The 16,450-nt window shown below is 46.5% G+C and overlaps 1 protein-coding gene across 1 annotated transcript in view; it reads right to left on the bottom strand.

The window, feature by feature from the left end:
- Positions 1-3,958: 3,958 nt before the first annotated feature.
- Positions 3,959-16,450, bottom strand: part of LOC121291593 (H-2 class II histocompatibility antigen, A-U alpha chain-like) — a 37,047-nt gene continuing 24,555 nt past the window's right edge. Inside the window, exons 4-5 of the mRNA XM_041213021.1 lie at positions 9,201-9,348; positions 3,959-4,254 (exon numbers count right to left, since the gene is read on the bottom strand). Of these exons, the coding sequence (XP_041068955.1) occupies positions 9,203-9,348 (146 nt within the window). The 3' untranslated portion in view covers positions 3,959-4,254; positions 9,201-9,202. The remainder of the gene's footprint in view (positions 4,255-9,200; positions 9,349-16,450) is intronic.

The raw sequence follows: 16,450 nt of genomic DNA, 5'->3' as shown, positions 1-16,450 counted from the left end.
AGTCCATCCACCTTCAGTCTGAGATAGTAGCGCTGGCATGCCAAAGCACCAAGGTCAACATTGGTAGAATGGCAGCCCCATGGAGACTTTGGTCCAGGACATAGTTCTTGCAGTGCGGCAGGAGTGGTGTAGGCATCGGTGACATCCATCAGTGGCTACACGAGAGAAGGGGTGGGGCAGCTCGATTTCACTCCAGCTTCCACTCCTCCTCAGGGTGTCAGCCACTCGGGCACCTTTAGGGAGGAGGGCCAGCAGCTCAACACCCCAGGGCTATCCACCCAGGTGATTCCTGAAGTGTCCAGCCGATCCCAATGCCCTCTGCCTGTGGCCCCACCACCTCCAGCTCTACAGGCCAAGGAGGGTGCACCTGCCCAACAGTGGAAGACCCAAAGCAGGCTGGGACCTCCAAGTCTTGGCCCTCCAGAGGACACCTGCCAAAGTCATCACAGACAACAGGGCATTGCAGTCAGCAAGCTGCCTCCACCTCCACTGTGGATGTTGGGGAAGCACCAAGACATAATGGCAGGTTCAGGAAGACAAAAGATTATTAGGATCACATCGGTGGCAAGGGTGTTAAACACGTGTATGCAGGGTTCACAAATGTAAATAGAATAGCACCCCTTTCACCTCTCCTCTTGTGTAAGCCTGCTCTTTGTGGTGATGTGTTGTTGTAATCATGTGTGACACCGTGGTCCCTCCCCACAAATATCACAGAATTTGTTCTCGTGCCTCTGGCAAATGTTGTATGCTTCCAACTAACCCATCCTTAAAGTGTGCTTGTGGAAGAAAGCTTGTTCTCTTGCTTTGCTGGGCCATGTAATGTTAGATCTTGGTAGTGTAAGATTGAGGCAGAGGTGTTCAGCCATCTCCTCAGCATTATTGAAAGGTGAAGGTTTGGCGTGCAAGGAAAGATGTTGAAATGCACTGAGAATGTTCATATATACTGGAACTCCACTCTGTCATCCGGCAGGATTTCCCATCTGTGATGATCCCAAACTCAGAGCCCATGAGTGGTCCCGTCTGCCTTGTGCGTTGCCCACTCTCTAAGCGTACATCTGATAAACTGACCAATAAGCGTGAGCAATTCCCAGTTCAATGTGCCAGAGCTCTTCCCCTCGCAGCCACATTATTGACCTGGTACTCGACCCTACGATCTTGAGCTTTTCTGATCTTGTACTTGTCTGCATAGCACCCACAGGGCTCTCATCACAATGTAAGGAAGCAGCGCTGGGACATAGATTGTCCGGTAGCTTTCCCTCACCTAACAAGTCTCTGGGGTGAATGATGATAACTCTAAATGATAATGTATTGCATTCAGTCAAATCTTTGAGCATGCTCTTGATGCATATATGTTACCTTGATGAGAAGACAATGTTGAGGGCAGCAATGGCCTAGGAGCCAGGATGTAATGAAGCCGAAGTGTGCTCTTTAATGTGAACCACGCCTCACATTTGAGTCTCCATGGTTTCTTGCTATATCGAGTTCGCAAGGGCCAGGGCTGATCATTTGGGGGGACTGTGTTCAGGATGAGGCATTTTAACGTGTGGCAAGTGTGTGGGCATGGTCATGGAAAGGTCAGGCTAAATGTAGACCTGCAGAGGGCTGGATGTCAACGTTAAGGTAACACAGAACACTGAGTCATCTCAAAATGCATGAGGACGTGCGTAACGTCCTTGGCTGCCTTGGCCAAAGTGTCACCTCTCAATATCACCATCGAAGTGAGTCATAAAACATTGTACCGCTGCTGGAGATGGATCTCCTTGAGGTGTTTTGTCAGATTGAAGGTATACAGCTACGTCCACACTGTGGATTGTAGAGAAGCTCTTGCCCCTACCAGGCTGCCGTAATGAGTGGGATCCTGTAGGGACGCTTGAAGAAGTAGCACCTTCTGATGTGTGATGCCAGGATGCCCTCCTTCAGTTAGGGCCTTACCTCAGTAAGGGCACAAGCCCCTGAGGCCTGCGCATCCTTCAAAGCATCAGGACAAAGTGAGCCTGATGGTTAAGTGGTCACTCTTTGATTAAAATGGATGGTTGAAATGAGGGAGAATCACACTGGGGTTAGTTTGTGCCCATAGTGGAGGGTAATTGTCCAAGAAGAGGCTCACTCCTACTGGTCATCCTCCTTGTGAAATCTAGTGGCTATGAGTGACTCACATATACGCCTGCCAGGTCTGGCCTGTGCAATGGCATCTCCCCCTGCAGCCTCGGTTTCCTCAACCCCATCATCCTCATCCCTTTCGATATCCTCCTCATCAGAGGAGACGTGCAGTTCCTCCATTTTGGCCTCTGGCAAGTCCTCCCTCATTTATGCAGCACACAAGAAGCTACAGTGATCCATGAGACCCTCTGGGGAGTGAATGGAGTGAGTGCTCTACCAGATCTGTCAAGACATTGGAATCGCATCTTTAATATGCCAATGCTCTGCTCCACTCATATTCAGGTAATGGTATGGGCATCATTGTACCTGCTTTCAGCTTCATTTTGTGGCTGCACAGGTGTTATCAGCCACTCCCTTTGAGGTACCCTTTGTCACTGAGGAGCCAACACTGGATCAGGTGTGGTCCCTTGAATATGACCAGGACCTGTGACTTACTCAAGATGTAGGAGCTGTGGCAGCTTGCTGGTTATCTGGCACAAATCTGCAGGATTTGTTTCTTGTGGTTGCAGACCAGCTGGATATTGATTGAGTGGAAGCTTTTCCTGTTTACGTATCCCAGTGCCTGTTGCCAGGGAGCTTTTAAAGTCACAAGCCGAGTTGATGGTGCCCTGCACACCCATTCCCCTGGTGGAGGCCTTACCCTGCGGCCCCTTGCAGAGCCTCTGTCAGGAGATATGCTCTGCCACTGAAGTCTGGAATGGATGATAGGACCCTATTTTTTCACCGATGTAAACTGGCTTTTTTGTCTTGTGATATATTCTGCTCCTGCTCGCCATGACATTCGTCATGAACAAGAGCTGGAAATCCCACCCTTTGGTCTTTTTCCGTCTAGCAATTCCTGTTTCCTGGTCCTTGTCTTTATTTTCATTCACTCCACAGCCTCATCCCACCTTCTCTGCGTGGTCATCTGCAGCCTTGTATTGCAGCCTGAACTCCTTTGACTCTGGGTCACTATTATATCTTTGCCTCCTCTGTACCATTATCAAAGGCTAAGATTTCTGGCATTATGTACCTACCCTTTGTAACTTTCCTCAAACTGCTGTTCTATCCCCTGGTCCCACAAGGAAAGCTTCGGCTTTCCCTGTCATATACTCCGCCTCCTTTCTGATCACAACTCTGTTGTAAGGTGTTGAGCGTAGTTTGGTAGGTCTTACTAAGTTATTCATAGTTTTTGGTAGTTTTAACAGTATTTATTAACTACTGGAAACTATATGCACAGGTACAGTAAAGGTCCAAGCTAGGAGTTTCCATGCTTGCTTCTACAATGGTTCTGTCCAACATTACACTGACTCCTAGGTGTGGGTCATTTATTCTCTCACATCACTTTGTGGGCAGAACTGTACTCAGTTCCACATTAACTCTTTATTTGCCAGACATTTATACTACAAAGTCCCTCCCAAAATTGCCTCCTTGTGACTTACTTGAGGGCTGGATATCTCTGTTGCCAGCAAATGGCCTTGTGATAGCCTTCATTCCATTTCCCAATGGTTTTGGGGGACGTGCAAATGAGGCCTGTGAGTTAAAGGCTACTGGGCTTCATGCTGCTGAGGTTAACAGGCAGGAGTAGGAGGGGGGTGGTGGGGATAGGTTTGTTACTCACCTCATCCCTACCAGCTGTGTTTCCACACTGAGTTAACACTGGGACCTGAGTGACAGGGTGCTCCATTATTATCCAGCAGGACTTTGTCATCTTGCGAAGTCCTTTAAACAGGATTGTACAGAACATTGCAGTGAACTGATTATTGGGACAAGATGGTGAAAGTACGACTACAACAAAAAAAATACAAGTACAAGTATATATTTTACAACTTTGTACAAGTTTTAATGAAATCTGTGACACCACAAACATTTTAACGTACTGACATTGTTCATGTGGAGATATTTCTAACAAATTAGTCTATCTTTAAAAATGATTTTAAAAACAATCATGAATTCTGAAGACATAATTGTATCAAGAATAAATCAACGCTCCGTGAGTTCAGAAATTAGTTTCCGTTTCCTGCAGCTTCACAAGAAGTGATGAGAGGACATAGTGCAGAGGTGAGAGGACACAGTGCGACAGTGATGGGTTTATGGTGTGGCTAAGCCTTCCATCTAAGTTGAAAAGAAAGTCATCACAAATACATCAAAAGCTGGGTACATTGAATTCTTATCTTATTACCTGCACAATCCTCCAATCAGTAACTTGGGTTTATTCTGGAATATGTATACGGTATGAATATAAATAAATAACATTGATGAAATCTATCTGAGCAGCTTCACCACATGCAATGGGCAAAACCACCACCTGTTATAATACCATGATGGACAGGATTAGAATCAGTGATCCAACTCTGACAAACTTGACTGAGGTTTACTAGCTTGGGAGAGGTGTGACCTGCTTGAGTACAGCCAACCACACCAATTAACAGATTATTCAAAATTGCAAATGTACTACTTCAGCACTTCTGGTACATTTTGTGTGTATGTCAGGAAATGGCACACACCAAACTCATGATCCAGTATCCATTAAATGTCACAGATGGAAAATCTAAGTCAGAGGGTTCATAATTTTGCAATGTGTGCTCCTGGCACGTAGAAGTTCTTCCCTTAATAACTGTTTAAACATTCAGATTGTTAGGAACTAGAGGTAGTTTAAGTAAGTTATATTTGCATTAGTGGGTGTTAGGAATAAAGTTTGACTTGTATTTCTGTATTGGTATGGTAAAGGGAGAACTTGAGTTTTAGTTTTACTTTAAGAGATGTCTGCGTTTTAATAAGGTTTAAGACTCTTGAAGGGAAGTTAAAAACAAACACAAGGTAGAAAAATCTGCTGTTGTGGAAGGCATCTGTGAGAAAGCGTCGTTTGAGGAAAGATTCCAAAACGAGTTCTTCAAGAGTGGAGATTGGAAACCCCCATGAGAAAGACAGAATTCAGTGAGGCCGGTTGTCTCACGGTGTGACAAGCGTCTGGGCAGGGGCAGGGGCGGGGGTGGTGCGGAGGAGTGGAGTTGATGAGAGATACATAGCATTTGAAGAAGAATCATACGGACTCGAAACAGTAACTCTGTTTCTCTCTCCACAGATGCTGTTAGACCTGCTGAGCTTTTCCAGCATTTTCTGTTTTTGTTTCACATGGGAGCAGTTTCAAATCATGGATAAACTTGAGTTTTATGGCACAAAAGATGTTTTTTGTTTCAATGCAGCTTTACTAAAGGAGGAAATAAGGCCAAGAATGGCAATTGATGAAGAATTGAGGGTGGAATCATCTATGGAGGAGGGGGAATGTGTTTGTTGGAATTGCAAGAGACAGAAAGAAAATAAGTCCTGAAGAATTGAAAATGAGATTTTTATTGCTCCATCTAAAGGCATTGGCTTTATATAAACCATTACAGTAGTCTTGTGGAAATCGGACTCCTTGACAAATATTTGTTGTTTTATCTGATAGGGATATTACTGAAATAGAATTTCAATGGTCAGAGATTGACTAAGATTAGGAGTGACCAAAAGCTCAATATTACAGCATTTACAAGATATAGGACACAAAGTTCATCCGTGTAGCGCTGCTTGAGGCAGGCCTACCTGTAAACTGTAGTGCAGTGTGCCATTGACTGCTTCCCATGCAGCTCATGTAGCATAAGTCAAATGGAATGGTGCACGTTAAGTTCCTTATAAGAGACTGTTCGCTAAATTGGCAGAATATGAATAGCTATGTCCCACAAAAATCTATTTTTGGCCCTCAACTATTCACTGTATTAATTAAAGACTTAGATGATGAGATAGAAAATCACATATCCAAATTTACTGACGACACAAAAATAGGCAGCATTGTAGACAGTGTAGGTGGAAGTGTAAAATTAAAAAGCGATACTGACAGATGAGGAAAAGCTTTTTCACGCAGCAAGTGGATCTGCAATGCACTGCCTCAGACTGTGGTGAAGGCGGGTTCAATCGAGGCTTCAAGAGGGAATTGGATTATTATCTGAAGAGGAAGAATATGAGGCTGTGGGGAGAAGGAGGGGGAGTGGTACCAGGTAAATTACTTCTTTAGAGGGCCAGCAGACATAACAGGTCAAGTGGTCTCCTTCTGCTGTAACCATTCTATGATTCTGTAAATGGGGAAAACTGTGGCAAATGGATTTCAATGTAGGAAAATGTGAGGTCACCCATTTTGGAGCTAAAAAAGGACAGTAGAGTGCTTTCTAAATAAGGGAAAAACTAGAAACAGTGGAGGTCCAAAATGACTTGAGGACCCAGGTACAGAGACAACTAAAATGTTATGAACTGGTAGAGAAAATAATCAAAGGTGAATGGAATGCTGGTCTTTATATTTGGAGGAAAAGAATCCAAGGGGTTTTACAAAGCTCTGTTTGACCACACCTGAATGCTGGGAGCAGTTCTGGGCCCCTCACCATAGGAAGGATATATTGGCCTTGGAGGGAGGGCAGTGTAGGTTGACGAGAATGATACCTGGACTGCAAGGGTTAAACTGTGAGAAGAGATTAAAGAAACTACGGTTAAATTATTTGGACTTTACATTGTTAAGGGGTGAAGCGATCAGAGAGTCAAGATATTATTGGGAACAGGTAAGGTAGATAGAGAGAAGCTATTTCACTGGCTGGGGAGTCTAGGGCTAGGTGACATAGTTTACAAGTTAAAGCCAGATCTTTCAGGAGTGAAATTAAAAAACACCTCTACAACAAAGGGTGGCAGACATTTGAAACTCTCTTTCACACACACCAAGCTAGATCAATTTAAAATTTTAAATCTGAGATTGATAGATTTCTGTTATCCAAAGATATTAAGGGGTACGGAGCAAAAGCCGGTGTGTGGAGTCAGGTTGCAGATAAGCCATGATCTCATTGGATGGTGGAATAGGTGCGAGGGGCTGAATGGTTGACTCCTGTTCCTAAGCAGACTGGAGCTATGTATACAGTGGTGTTACTCACTGATCAAGAACGTTCTCTTGTACATATTTTAGGAATTCCTCTTCCTCTTCACCCTTCACACTGTTTCATACATTGCAACAGTGACTACACTTAAAAAAATATTTTATTGCCTGTAAAACCAATGTTCATGAGCAGCACTGTATAAATGCAAGTATTTCTTTCCTTTTTTCATCATCCTAGTTTACATTAGAATAATTAAAATGCCCCATCATCACCATTTTGTAGATCCTGAACCTTTCTGTAATTTGTCTCCAAATTTGCTCCATTATCTCCTTCCTACTATTTGTTGGCCTAGAATATACATCCATATTTAAATTTACTCCTTTTCTGAGACTTTCACAAGAGATACAAAATATTATTGTACGTCTAAGGACAAATGGATGGCCAGCGACAGTTCCAATAGGGATGAATGTGCTAACCAGAAAAGGTTTGAAAGGTTTTAAAGACGGTTGTTTTCACAGAATCACAGAATTGTTACACCACAGAAGGCAGCCATTAGACCCATCTTGTCTGCACCAGCTCCCTAAAGGAGCATTATGACTGAGTGCCACTCTCCTGCCTTTTCCCTGTAACGCTGCACATTGTTTCTATTCAAATAATCATCTAATGCCCACTTGAATGCCCAATTGAACCTGCCTCCACCACACTTTCAAGCAGTGTGTCACAGATCTGAACTACTTGCTATGTGAAAAAGTTTTTGGGGTCTTATAAAAGCTCATCATGACTCCCTGCTCTTGTACTCTATGCCCCTATTAATAAAGGATACTATATGCTTTATTAACTGCTCTCTCCACCTGTCCTGCCACCTTCAATGATTTACGCACATATACACCCAGATTCTGCACACCATTTAGAATTGTATCTTTTATTTTATATTGCCTCTCCATGTTCTTCCTACCAAAATGCATCATCTCACACTTCTCTGTATTAAACTTCATCTACCACCTATCTGCCCACTCCATCAACTTGTCTATGTCCTTTTGAAGTTCTATGCTGTCCTCCTCACAGTTTATAATGCTTCCATGTTTCGTATCATCAGCAAACTTTGAAATTGTCCCCTGCACACCAAGATCTAGATCATTAATATATATCAGGGAAAGCAAGCGTCCCAATACCGACCCCGGGGAACTCCACTACAAACCTTCCCCCAGTCCGAAAAATATCCATTGGCTATTACTCTCTGCTTCCTATTACCCAGTAAATTTTGTATCCATGTTGCTACCATCACTTTTATTCCATGAGCTATAACTTTTCTCACAAGTCTGCTGTATGGCACTGTTATCAAGTGCCTCTTGAAGGCCCATGTACACCACATCAACAGCATTACCATCATCTACCCTCTCTGTTACCTCTTCAAAAACTCCAGCAAGTTAAACATGATTTCCCCTTTAGAAATTCATGCTGGCTCTTCCTTATCAACCCACATTTTTCCATGTGACTACTAATTCTATTCCAAATAATTGTCTCGAGAATCTTCCCTACCACTTAAGTTAAACTGACTGGTCTGTAATTGCTGGGCTTATCCTTACAACCTTTTTGAACAAGGGTGTAACATTTACAATTCTCCAGTCCCCTGACACCTCCCCTGAGCTAGGGAAAACTGAAAGATTATGGCCAGTGCCCCTGCAATTTCTACTCTCACTTCCTTCAATATCTTTGGATGCATCTCATCCGGTCCTGGTGCCTTGTCAACTTTAAGTACTGACACTTTATACAACACTTCCTCCTTATCAATTTTGAACCTTTCTAGTAACAGAGTTTCCTCCCCTGTCACCACGACCTTGGTAGTATCTGCTTTCTTGGTAAAGACAGATGCAAAGTATTTATTTAACATCAGCGTTATTGCAGTGTTATGGTATAATTGCAAAGTATGTCAGATGGTGAAAGTGTCCTCCTCTCCTGAACGTGCCAGCTCTCAAGGTGCATCTCATCTAAGTAAGGGTTCTTCATGTGTAAAATGTCAAGAAGGGATACAACAGCCAAGCTCAATCCTGTCCATATCTGTTTATAGTTGCAGGGGTTCAGTGATGAACAATGAGGAGTAGGGGCTTTGGTTGAAATTTACTTCCAGGAATGTTAACGATTAACACAGATTATGTTCCCTGTACTTACCCCTATATGCCATGTTGTTGAACTTGCAGCCTCTGTCTCTCTTTGATCAGTAAGATGATCCCTACAACAGCACTGATGATTCCCAGAGTGAGTCCCAGAGCACAGATCACTGTCCCTGCACCAGACTTTTCCTCAGGCACTTCGGGTTCTGTATAGAGAAACAGAGACAAGAAAGGAATGAGTGTCTCACAGTGAAACACAAGGTGAACATAACAGAGTGGAGAGACGACTAAACAAATTCACAATACTGGTGGAGAGTGTCCCTCAACAGTCAGCTGCATCAATAATTTGTATACCCATGGTCATGTCCATAACGCTATGCACTACAGTCACAGCCACACACTCAAGGATCCAAAAGTTGGGAATTACTGCTGGTGATAAATTTGTACACAATTTTGGTATGACACAGTTAGAACACCATCTGCAGAGAAAGGACATTAACATACAGGAAGAGTAGTGGAGGCTCACCAAAATGCTACCAGGAATGGGAAACTAGTTATGAGCAGGAATATGAGATACTCAGAGCAGAGAAGGCAGCTATTTGGCCCATCATACCATTGCTGACTCTTTGAAAGAGTTATCCAATTAGTCCCACTCCCCTCCCCTTTCTCTCTAGCCCTGCAATATTTCCCCTTCAACTATTTATCCAATTCTCTTTTTCATAACTTGTGCTCAAAATATCTACCCAGCTCCTCTCTGGTTCTTTTGCTAATTATTTTAAAATTGTGCCCTCTGGTTACCAACCTCTCACCAATAGAAACAGTTTCTACATATCTAGTCTATCAAAACCTTTCATAACTATGAGCGTCTCTTAACCTTTTGTGCTCTAAGGAAAACAACCCGTTTCTCTAGTCTCTTCACATAATTGAAGTCCCACATCCCTGAACTCTGGTAAATCTCTGCACCCTTTCCAAGCCACTGAAATAGGAACACAGGACTTAGGAGCAGGAGTAAGCCATTCTGCCCTTTGAGCCTACTCCGTCATTCAATAGGATCATGGCTGATCTGGTTGTGGTCTTAACTTCACTTTGCCATCTGCCCCCATAACTCTTGACTCCCTTGTCAATCAAAAATCTGTCTAACTCAGTCTTCAATGCATTTAATGACCCAGACTCCACTGCTTTTGAGGGAAAAGAATTCCAATTACTAACAACCATTTGAGGGAAAAAATTTCTCCTCATCTCTGTCTTAAACAGTACATCTCTTATTCTTAAGCTATGTCCCGGTGTCTCTGGAATCACAGAATCTTTACAGTGTAGGAGGCTGCTCGGCCCATTGAGTCTGCACTGGGTCTCTGAAAGAGCATTCCACCTAGCCACACTCCCCTGCCTTATCCCCATAACCTTCCACATTTATCCTTTTCAGGTAACAAAACAATTCACTTTTGAATACCTTGATCTAACCTGCAGCCGCAACACATGACCTGCCCATCCTTATTATATGCTAATTCACAGAATCACACAGTGCAGAAGAGGCCCTTCGGCCCATCAAGTCTGCACGGACACTTGACAAAACCTGACCTACCTACCTAATCCCATTTACCAGCACTTGGCCCATAGCCTTGAATGTTATGACGTGCCAAGTGCTCATCCAGGTACTTTCTAAAGGATGTGAGGCAACCCGCCTCCACCACCCTCCCAGGCAGCGCATTCCAGGCCATCATCATCCTCTAGGTAAAAACATTTTTCCTCACATCCTCCCTAAACCTCCTGCCCCTCACCTTGAACTTGTGTCCCCTCGTGACTGACCCTTCAGCTAAGGGGAACAGCTGCTCCTTATTTACCCTGTCCATGCCCCTCATAATCTTGTACACCTCGATCAGGTCGCCCCTCAGTCTTCTCTGCTCCAATGAAAACAACCCAAGTCTATCCAACCTCTCTTCATTACTTAAATGTTTCATCCCAGGCAATATCCTGGTGAATCTCCTCTGCACCACCTCCGGTGTAATCACATTATTCCTATAATGTGGTGACCAGAACTGCACACAGTACTCCAGCTGTGGCCCCCACAAGGTTCTATACAACTCCAACATGACCTCCCTACTTTTGTAATCTATGCCTCGATTGATAAAGGCAAGTGTCCCATATGCCTTTTGCACCACCCCACTAACATTCCCCTCTGCCTTCAGAGATCTGTGGACACACACGCCAAGGTCCCTTTGTTCCCCAGAACTTCCTGGTGCCATGCCGTTCATTGAATGTTTCCTTGTCAAATTACTGCTTCCAAAGTGTATCTTTTTTTTTGCAAAAATATACTTTATTCTTAAATCTTCAAAAACATTTTGAACCATTTCAAAATCACCATTACAAAAATACAATCAGGTTCAACTTTTACAACATGAATCACAAGGTGTATCAGTACAAACAATGAATATTACAATCATTTGCAGACATTCATTTTAAGCTGTACAGCCTGAGGGGCTCTTTACAGTTCCCAGCCCCTCAGTGCACTGTGGCAGAAAGGTCTTAGGCAGCAACCCTTCCCCATTGCGCCTTTGTGACGGCTGCCCCAAGCTTAACTGTGTCCCTCAGCACGTAGTCCTGGACCTTGGAATGTGCCAGTCTGCAACACTCGGTCGGGGACAACTCTCTGTGCTGGAAAACCAACAAGTTTCGTGCAGACCAAAGAGCGTCTTTCACCGAGTTGATGATCCTCCAGCTGCAGTTGATGTTTGTCTCGGTGTGTGTCCCTGGGAACAGCCCGTAAAGCACAGAGTCCTCTGTCACAGAACTGCTCGGGATGAACCTCGACAGAATCGACTGCATCTCTCTCCAGACCTTCTTCACAAAGACGCAATCTACAAGGAGGTGAACAACGGTCTCTTCCCCACCACAGCCACCTCGAGGGCAACGTGCAGAGGGGGTGAGACTCCTGGCATGTAGGAAGGATCTTACAGGGAGGGCCTTTCTCACCACCAACCAAGCTACGTCTTGGTGCTTGTTGGAAAGTTCTGGCGATGAGGCATTCTGCCAAATGACTTTGTCAGTCTGCTCAGGGAACCATCCCACAGGATCCACCCTCTCCTTTTCCCTCAGGGCCTTTAAGACGTTACGTGCCGACCACTGCCTGATGGACTTGTGGTCAAAGGTGTTTCTCTGCATAAATTTTCTCACGAGGGACAGGTGGTACGGCACGGTCCAACTACTTGGAGCGTTCCGCGGCATCGTGGCCAGACCCATCCTTCGTAACACTGGGGACAGGTAGAACCTCAGCAAGTAGTGACACTTGGTGTTTGCATACTGAGGGTCTACGCATCGCTTGATGCAGCCGCACACAAAGGTGGCCATCAGTATGAGGGCGATGTTGGGTACGGTTTTTTCCCCCTTTATCTAGAGGCTTGTACATCGCATCCCTGCAGACACGATCCATTTTCGACCTCCAGTTAAAGTGGAAGATGGCTCGGGTGAGCGCCACCACACAGGAGTGTGGAATGGGCCAGACCTGCGCCACGTACAGCAACAGCGAGAGTGCCTCACACCTGATGACCAGGTTCTTACCCGCAATGGAGAGGGAGCGTCGCTCCCACATGCCCAGTTTCCTTTTCACCATAGACACTCGCTCCTTCCAGTTTCTAACGCATGCCCTGGTCCCTCCGAACCATATCCCCAGCACCTTCAGGCCGTCAGCCCTGACAGTGAAGGGGACAAAGGATCGGTCAGCCCAGTTCCCAAAGAACATGGCCTCGCTCTTCCCACGATTTACCTTGGCTCCCGAGGCCAGTTCGAACTGGTCGCAGATGTGGATCAGTCTGCGCACCGACAGCAGATCCGAGCAGAAGACGGTGACATCGTCCATGTACAGGGAGGCTTTGACCTGAGGGCCTCCACTGCCTGGGATCGTCACTCCTCTTATGCCCGGATGCTTCCTGATGGACTCAGCAAAGGGTTCTATGCAACAAACGAAAAGAACAGGCGAGAGGGGGCAGCCCTGCCTGACTCCAGATTTAATAGGAAAGCTATCTGATTCCCACCCATTGATAGAGACTGTACTACTGATGTTAGTGTAGAGCAGTTGGATCCAATTGCGAATTCCCTCCCCAAACCCCATTTTGGAGAGCACATCCACCATGTAGGTGTGCGATATTCTGTCAAAGGCCTTCTCCTGATCCAGGCTGATGAGGCAGGTATCCACACCCCTGTCCTGTACATAGGCAATCGTATCCCTGAGCAGCGTGAGGCTGTCAGAGATCTTCCTCCCCGGCACAGTGCAGGTCTGGTCAGGGTGGATCACCAATTCCAGAGCGGATTTGACCCGATTGGCGATGACCTTGGACAGAATATTATAGTCCACATTCAACAGTGAAATGGGTCACCAATTTCTAATTTCCTCCCTTTTCCCCTTGTGCTTGTAGATGAAGGTGATAATGCCTTTCCTCATGGATTATGACATACTGCTGGCCAGGAGCATACTCTCGTACACTTCTAGCAGGTCCGGGCCGATCCAGTCCCACAGAGCCGAATACAACTCCACCGGCAAGCCATCGCTTCCGGGAATTTTACTCTTCTCGAAGGACTCAAGGGCCTCAGTCAGTTCGTCAGGAGTTAGCGCTTTGTCCAGACTCTCCCGTGTACTGTCGTCTAAGACCTCCATGATAGAGGACAGGAAGGATTGGGAGGTCGTGCTGTCTGTGGGCTTCACGTCATACAATCCGGCATAAGAGGATTTGCTGATCCTCAAAATGTCGGACTGTGATGACTTTACTGAGCTATCTTCTTCCTTCAGGCTGCTGATCACAGAGCTCTCTCTGTGTACCTTTTGGAAGAAGAAACGTGAGCATGTCTCGTCCTGCTCCATGGAGCGGACTCTGGAATGGAAGATGCTCTTGGAGGCCTCCGAGGCAAAGAGCGAGGCTTGCTGGCTCTTCACCTCTTGGAGTTCCTCCTTGACATCGAACCCCATCGATTGCAGCCGGAGCAGATTCTGCATGTTTTTCTGGAGTCGGGACATTTCCCTCTGTTCTTTTCTAGCTTTCTGTGCCTTTGAGGATGAAAAACCTCTTGATGTTTCCCTTGATTGTTTCCCACCAGTGTGTCAGTGATTCAAAGTGGGGTTTCATGGTTCTCCAACCTTTGTAATCCCTCTTGAGCTCCTCAATGTTCTCTGGGGTCAGCAGTTTCACGTTTAGCTTGCATGGCCCCCTGCCAACCCTCTGGTCTTCCTCTAAGTGACAGTCAGCCAGTAGGAGGCAGTGGTCAGAGAAGAACACCGACTTGACGTCGATGGATCTGACTGTGAATGCATGGGACACAAACAGGAAATCTATCCTGGAACAGACGGACCCGTCAGGCCGCGACCAGGTGTATCTACGCTGCGCTCCGTCTGCAGGGTTGCTGAAGACGTCGTGCAGCTTGGCATCCTTTACTGTTTCCATCAGGGATCTGGACGTAGCGTCCAATCTGCTTTCGGCCCTGCCAGATCGTCCAGCCGCATCGATGATGCAGTTGAAGTCACCGCCCAGAATGACTGGCCTGGAAGTTGCCAGCAGCAGTGGGAGCTGCTGAAAAACCTCCAGACGCTCAGCCCCTTGTGACGGGGCGTAGACGTTAATTACCCGGAGTGGAGCATTCTTGTACATTACGTCTGCTACGAGGAGGTACCCGCCCACCACCTCCTTAACCTGGGAGACGGTGAAGTTGCCTCCCCGCAGCAGAATACCCAGGCCGGAGGAACGAGGGTCGTTTCCTCCCGACCAGATCGATGGCCCATGGGACCACCATCGTGACCATTGCCTGTAGGAGCTGAGGTGCGGTATCGCACACTCCTGCAGAAACAACAGGTCAGCTTTGACCTTGACAAGGTAGTCCAAGGTCGCAACACATCACGTAGTAGATTTAATGCTACACACATTTATGGATACAATCTTTACACCCATTTTAAAGCAGTTAGTCGCTTACCAAACCTGTTGTCTCTGAGAGTTCCAGACCTTTGGTCTGCTCCTTCATGCCCGTAGTGTGCTCAAATTGCTTCACTTTGGATGGGCTGAGGAAAGCGTCCTGAACCTCCCCAATGGCGGTGTTCTGCTCGGGTGGCATCTGGGGGTCCGTGCAGAGAGCGGGGTTTGAAATGTCCTCTGTTGGAGAAGCTTCTCCAATCCTCTCCCCCTCTGGGGTGTTGCTGCTCCCGGCTTCCCGGAGCTGGGGTGCGCTGAGCGCCTCACTGTTCCCAGATTCCTGGGGCTGTGGTACACTGGCCTCTTCGGGTTGTGGGCAAAGTTGGGGTGCGCTAGTCTCTTCATTGTCTCCAATGTTCTGGAGCTCGGGTGTTTCATCCTCCAACTCCGTAGCGTTTTGCCGCTTTTTCTGTTGGTGCCGCCCTGGCCCTTCTTCATCCGAAGAGCTGCTGCTCTTGTTATCCGTGTCGGATAGGAGATGCCTCTTGCCTCTTGTCTGAGAAGTGGCTTGGTTTCTTCTTAGCCCCTTCTTCCTTTTGGCTCTCTTCACCAGCTGCCACTCCCCCTGCTGCTTTCCCACTGCTGCCTCCTCCTCCTCCGTTGATTCGCTCTCCTGAGGAGTGGGAGGTTCAGGGGGCAGTGCTGTTGGTTGGCCGTCTGTTGCCCCAATCATTTACTCCACCTTGTCTCTCTCTGTGTCCTCCTTTGTCCCGTTGTTCTCCCTGGGGGCCTTGGTAGTTGGAGTGACACGAGGCATTTCTTCTGCTTCCCCCTCATTGGCTTTGGCTGCCTGTGCATAAGTACAGCAACGTTTGGGGCAGGTCTTGTAGAGGTGACTTGCCTCGCCACACAGGTTGCAGCACTTAGCCTGTCTACAGTCTTTTGTCTGGTGCCCTTCCTGTTTGAGTTCTTGCATGGACGGCGCTGCAGTTGGCCACCACATAACCAGACTTGCCGCATGAGCGACAAAGTTTGGGTTGCCCAGCGTAGACAAGGTACCCACGGCTTCCCCCGATAGCGAATCTGGAAGGAGGGTGGAAGACGGCTTCCTTACCGTCGGTCTTGAGCGTTACCTTAACCTGGCGTTTACATGTCCAGATCCCCAAATCATCTCTAACCGCGGTGCAGCTCCCAACCTTATCGAAGTACCTGGTAAGGAAGGTGAGCACGTCCGTGACAGGGACGAAGGGGTTGTAAAGATGCACCGTCGCAACCCAGTCTCGTTGCAACGGCAGAGCAAAGAGCGGCTCCGCCGTCAGGATCTTCATTTCTGGCAGGTCTTTCTTTTCCTCAAACACCTTCAGGAGTTTGACACAAGCTGCCACTTGCTTGAAAGTCACATCAAAAAATCCAGCACTGG

This window comes from Carcharodon carcharias, chromosome 19, assembly GCF_017639515.1.
Source record: "Carcharodon carcharias isolate sCarCar2 chromosome 19, sCarCar2.pri, whole genome shotgun sequence".
Classification (NCBI taxonomy): domain Eukaryota; kingdom Metazoa; phylum Chordata; class Chondrichthyes; order Lamniformes; family Lamnidae; genus Carcharodon; species Carcharodon carcharias.
Note: the sequence above shows the minus strand (reverse complement) of the source record. Positions and strands in the feature narration are given on the sequence as shown.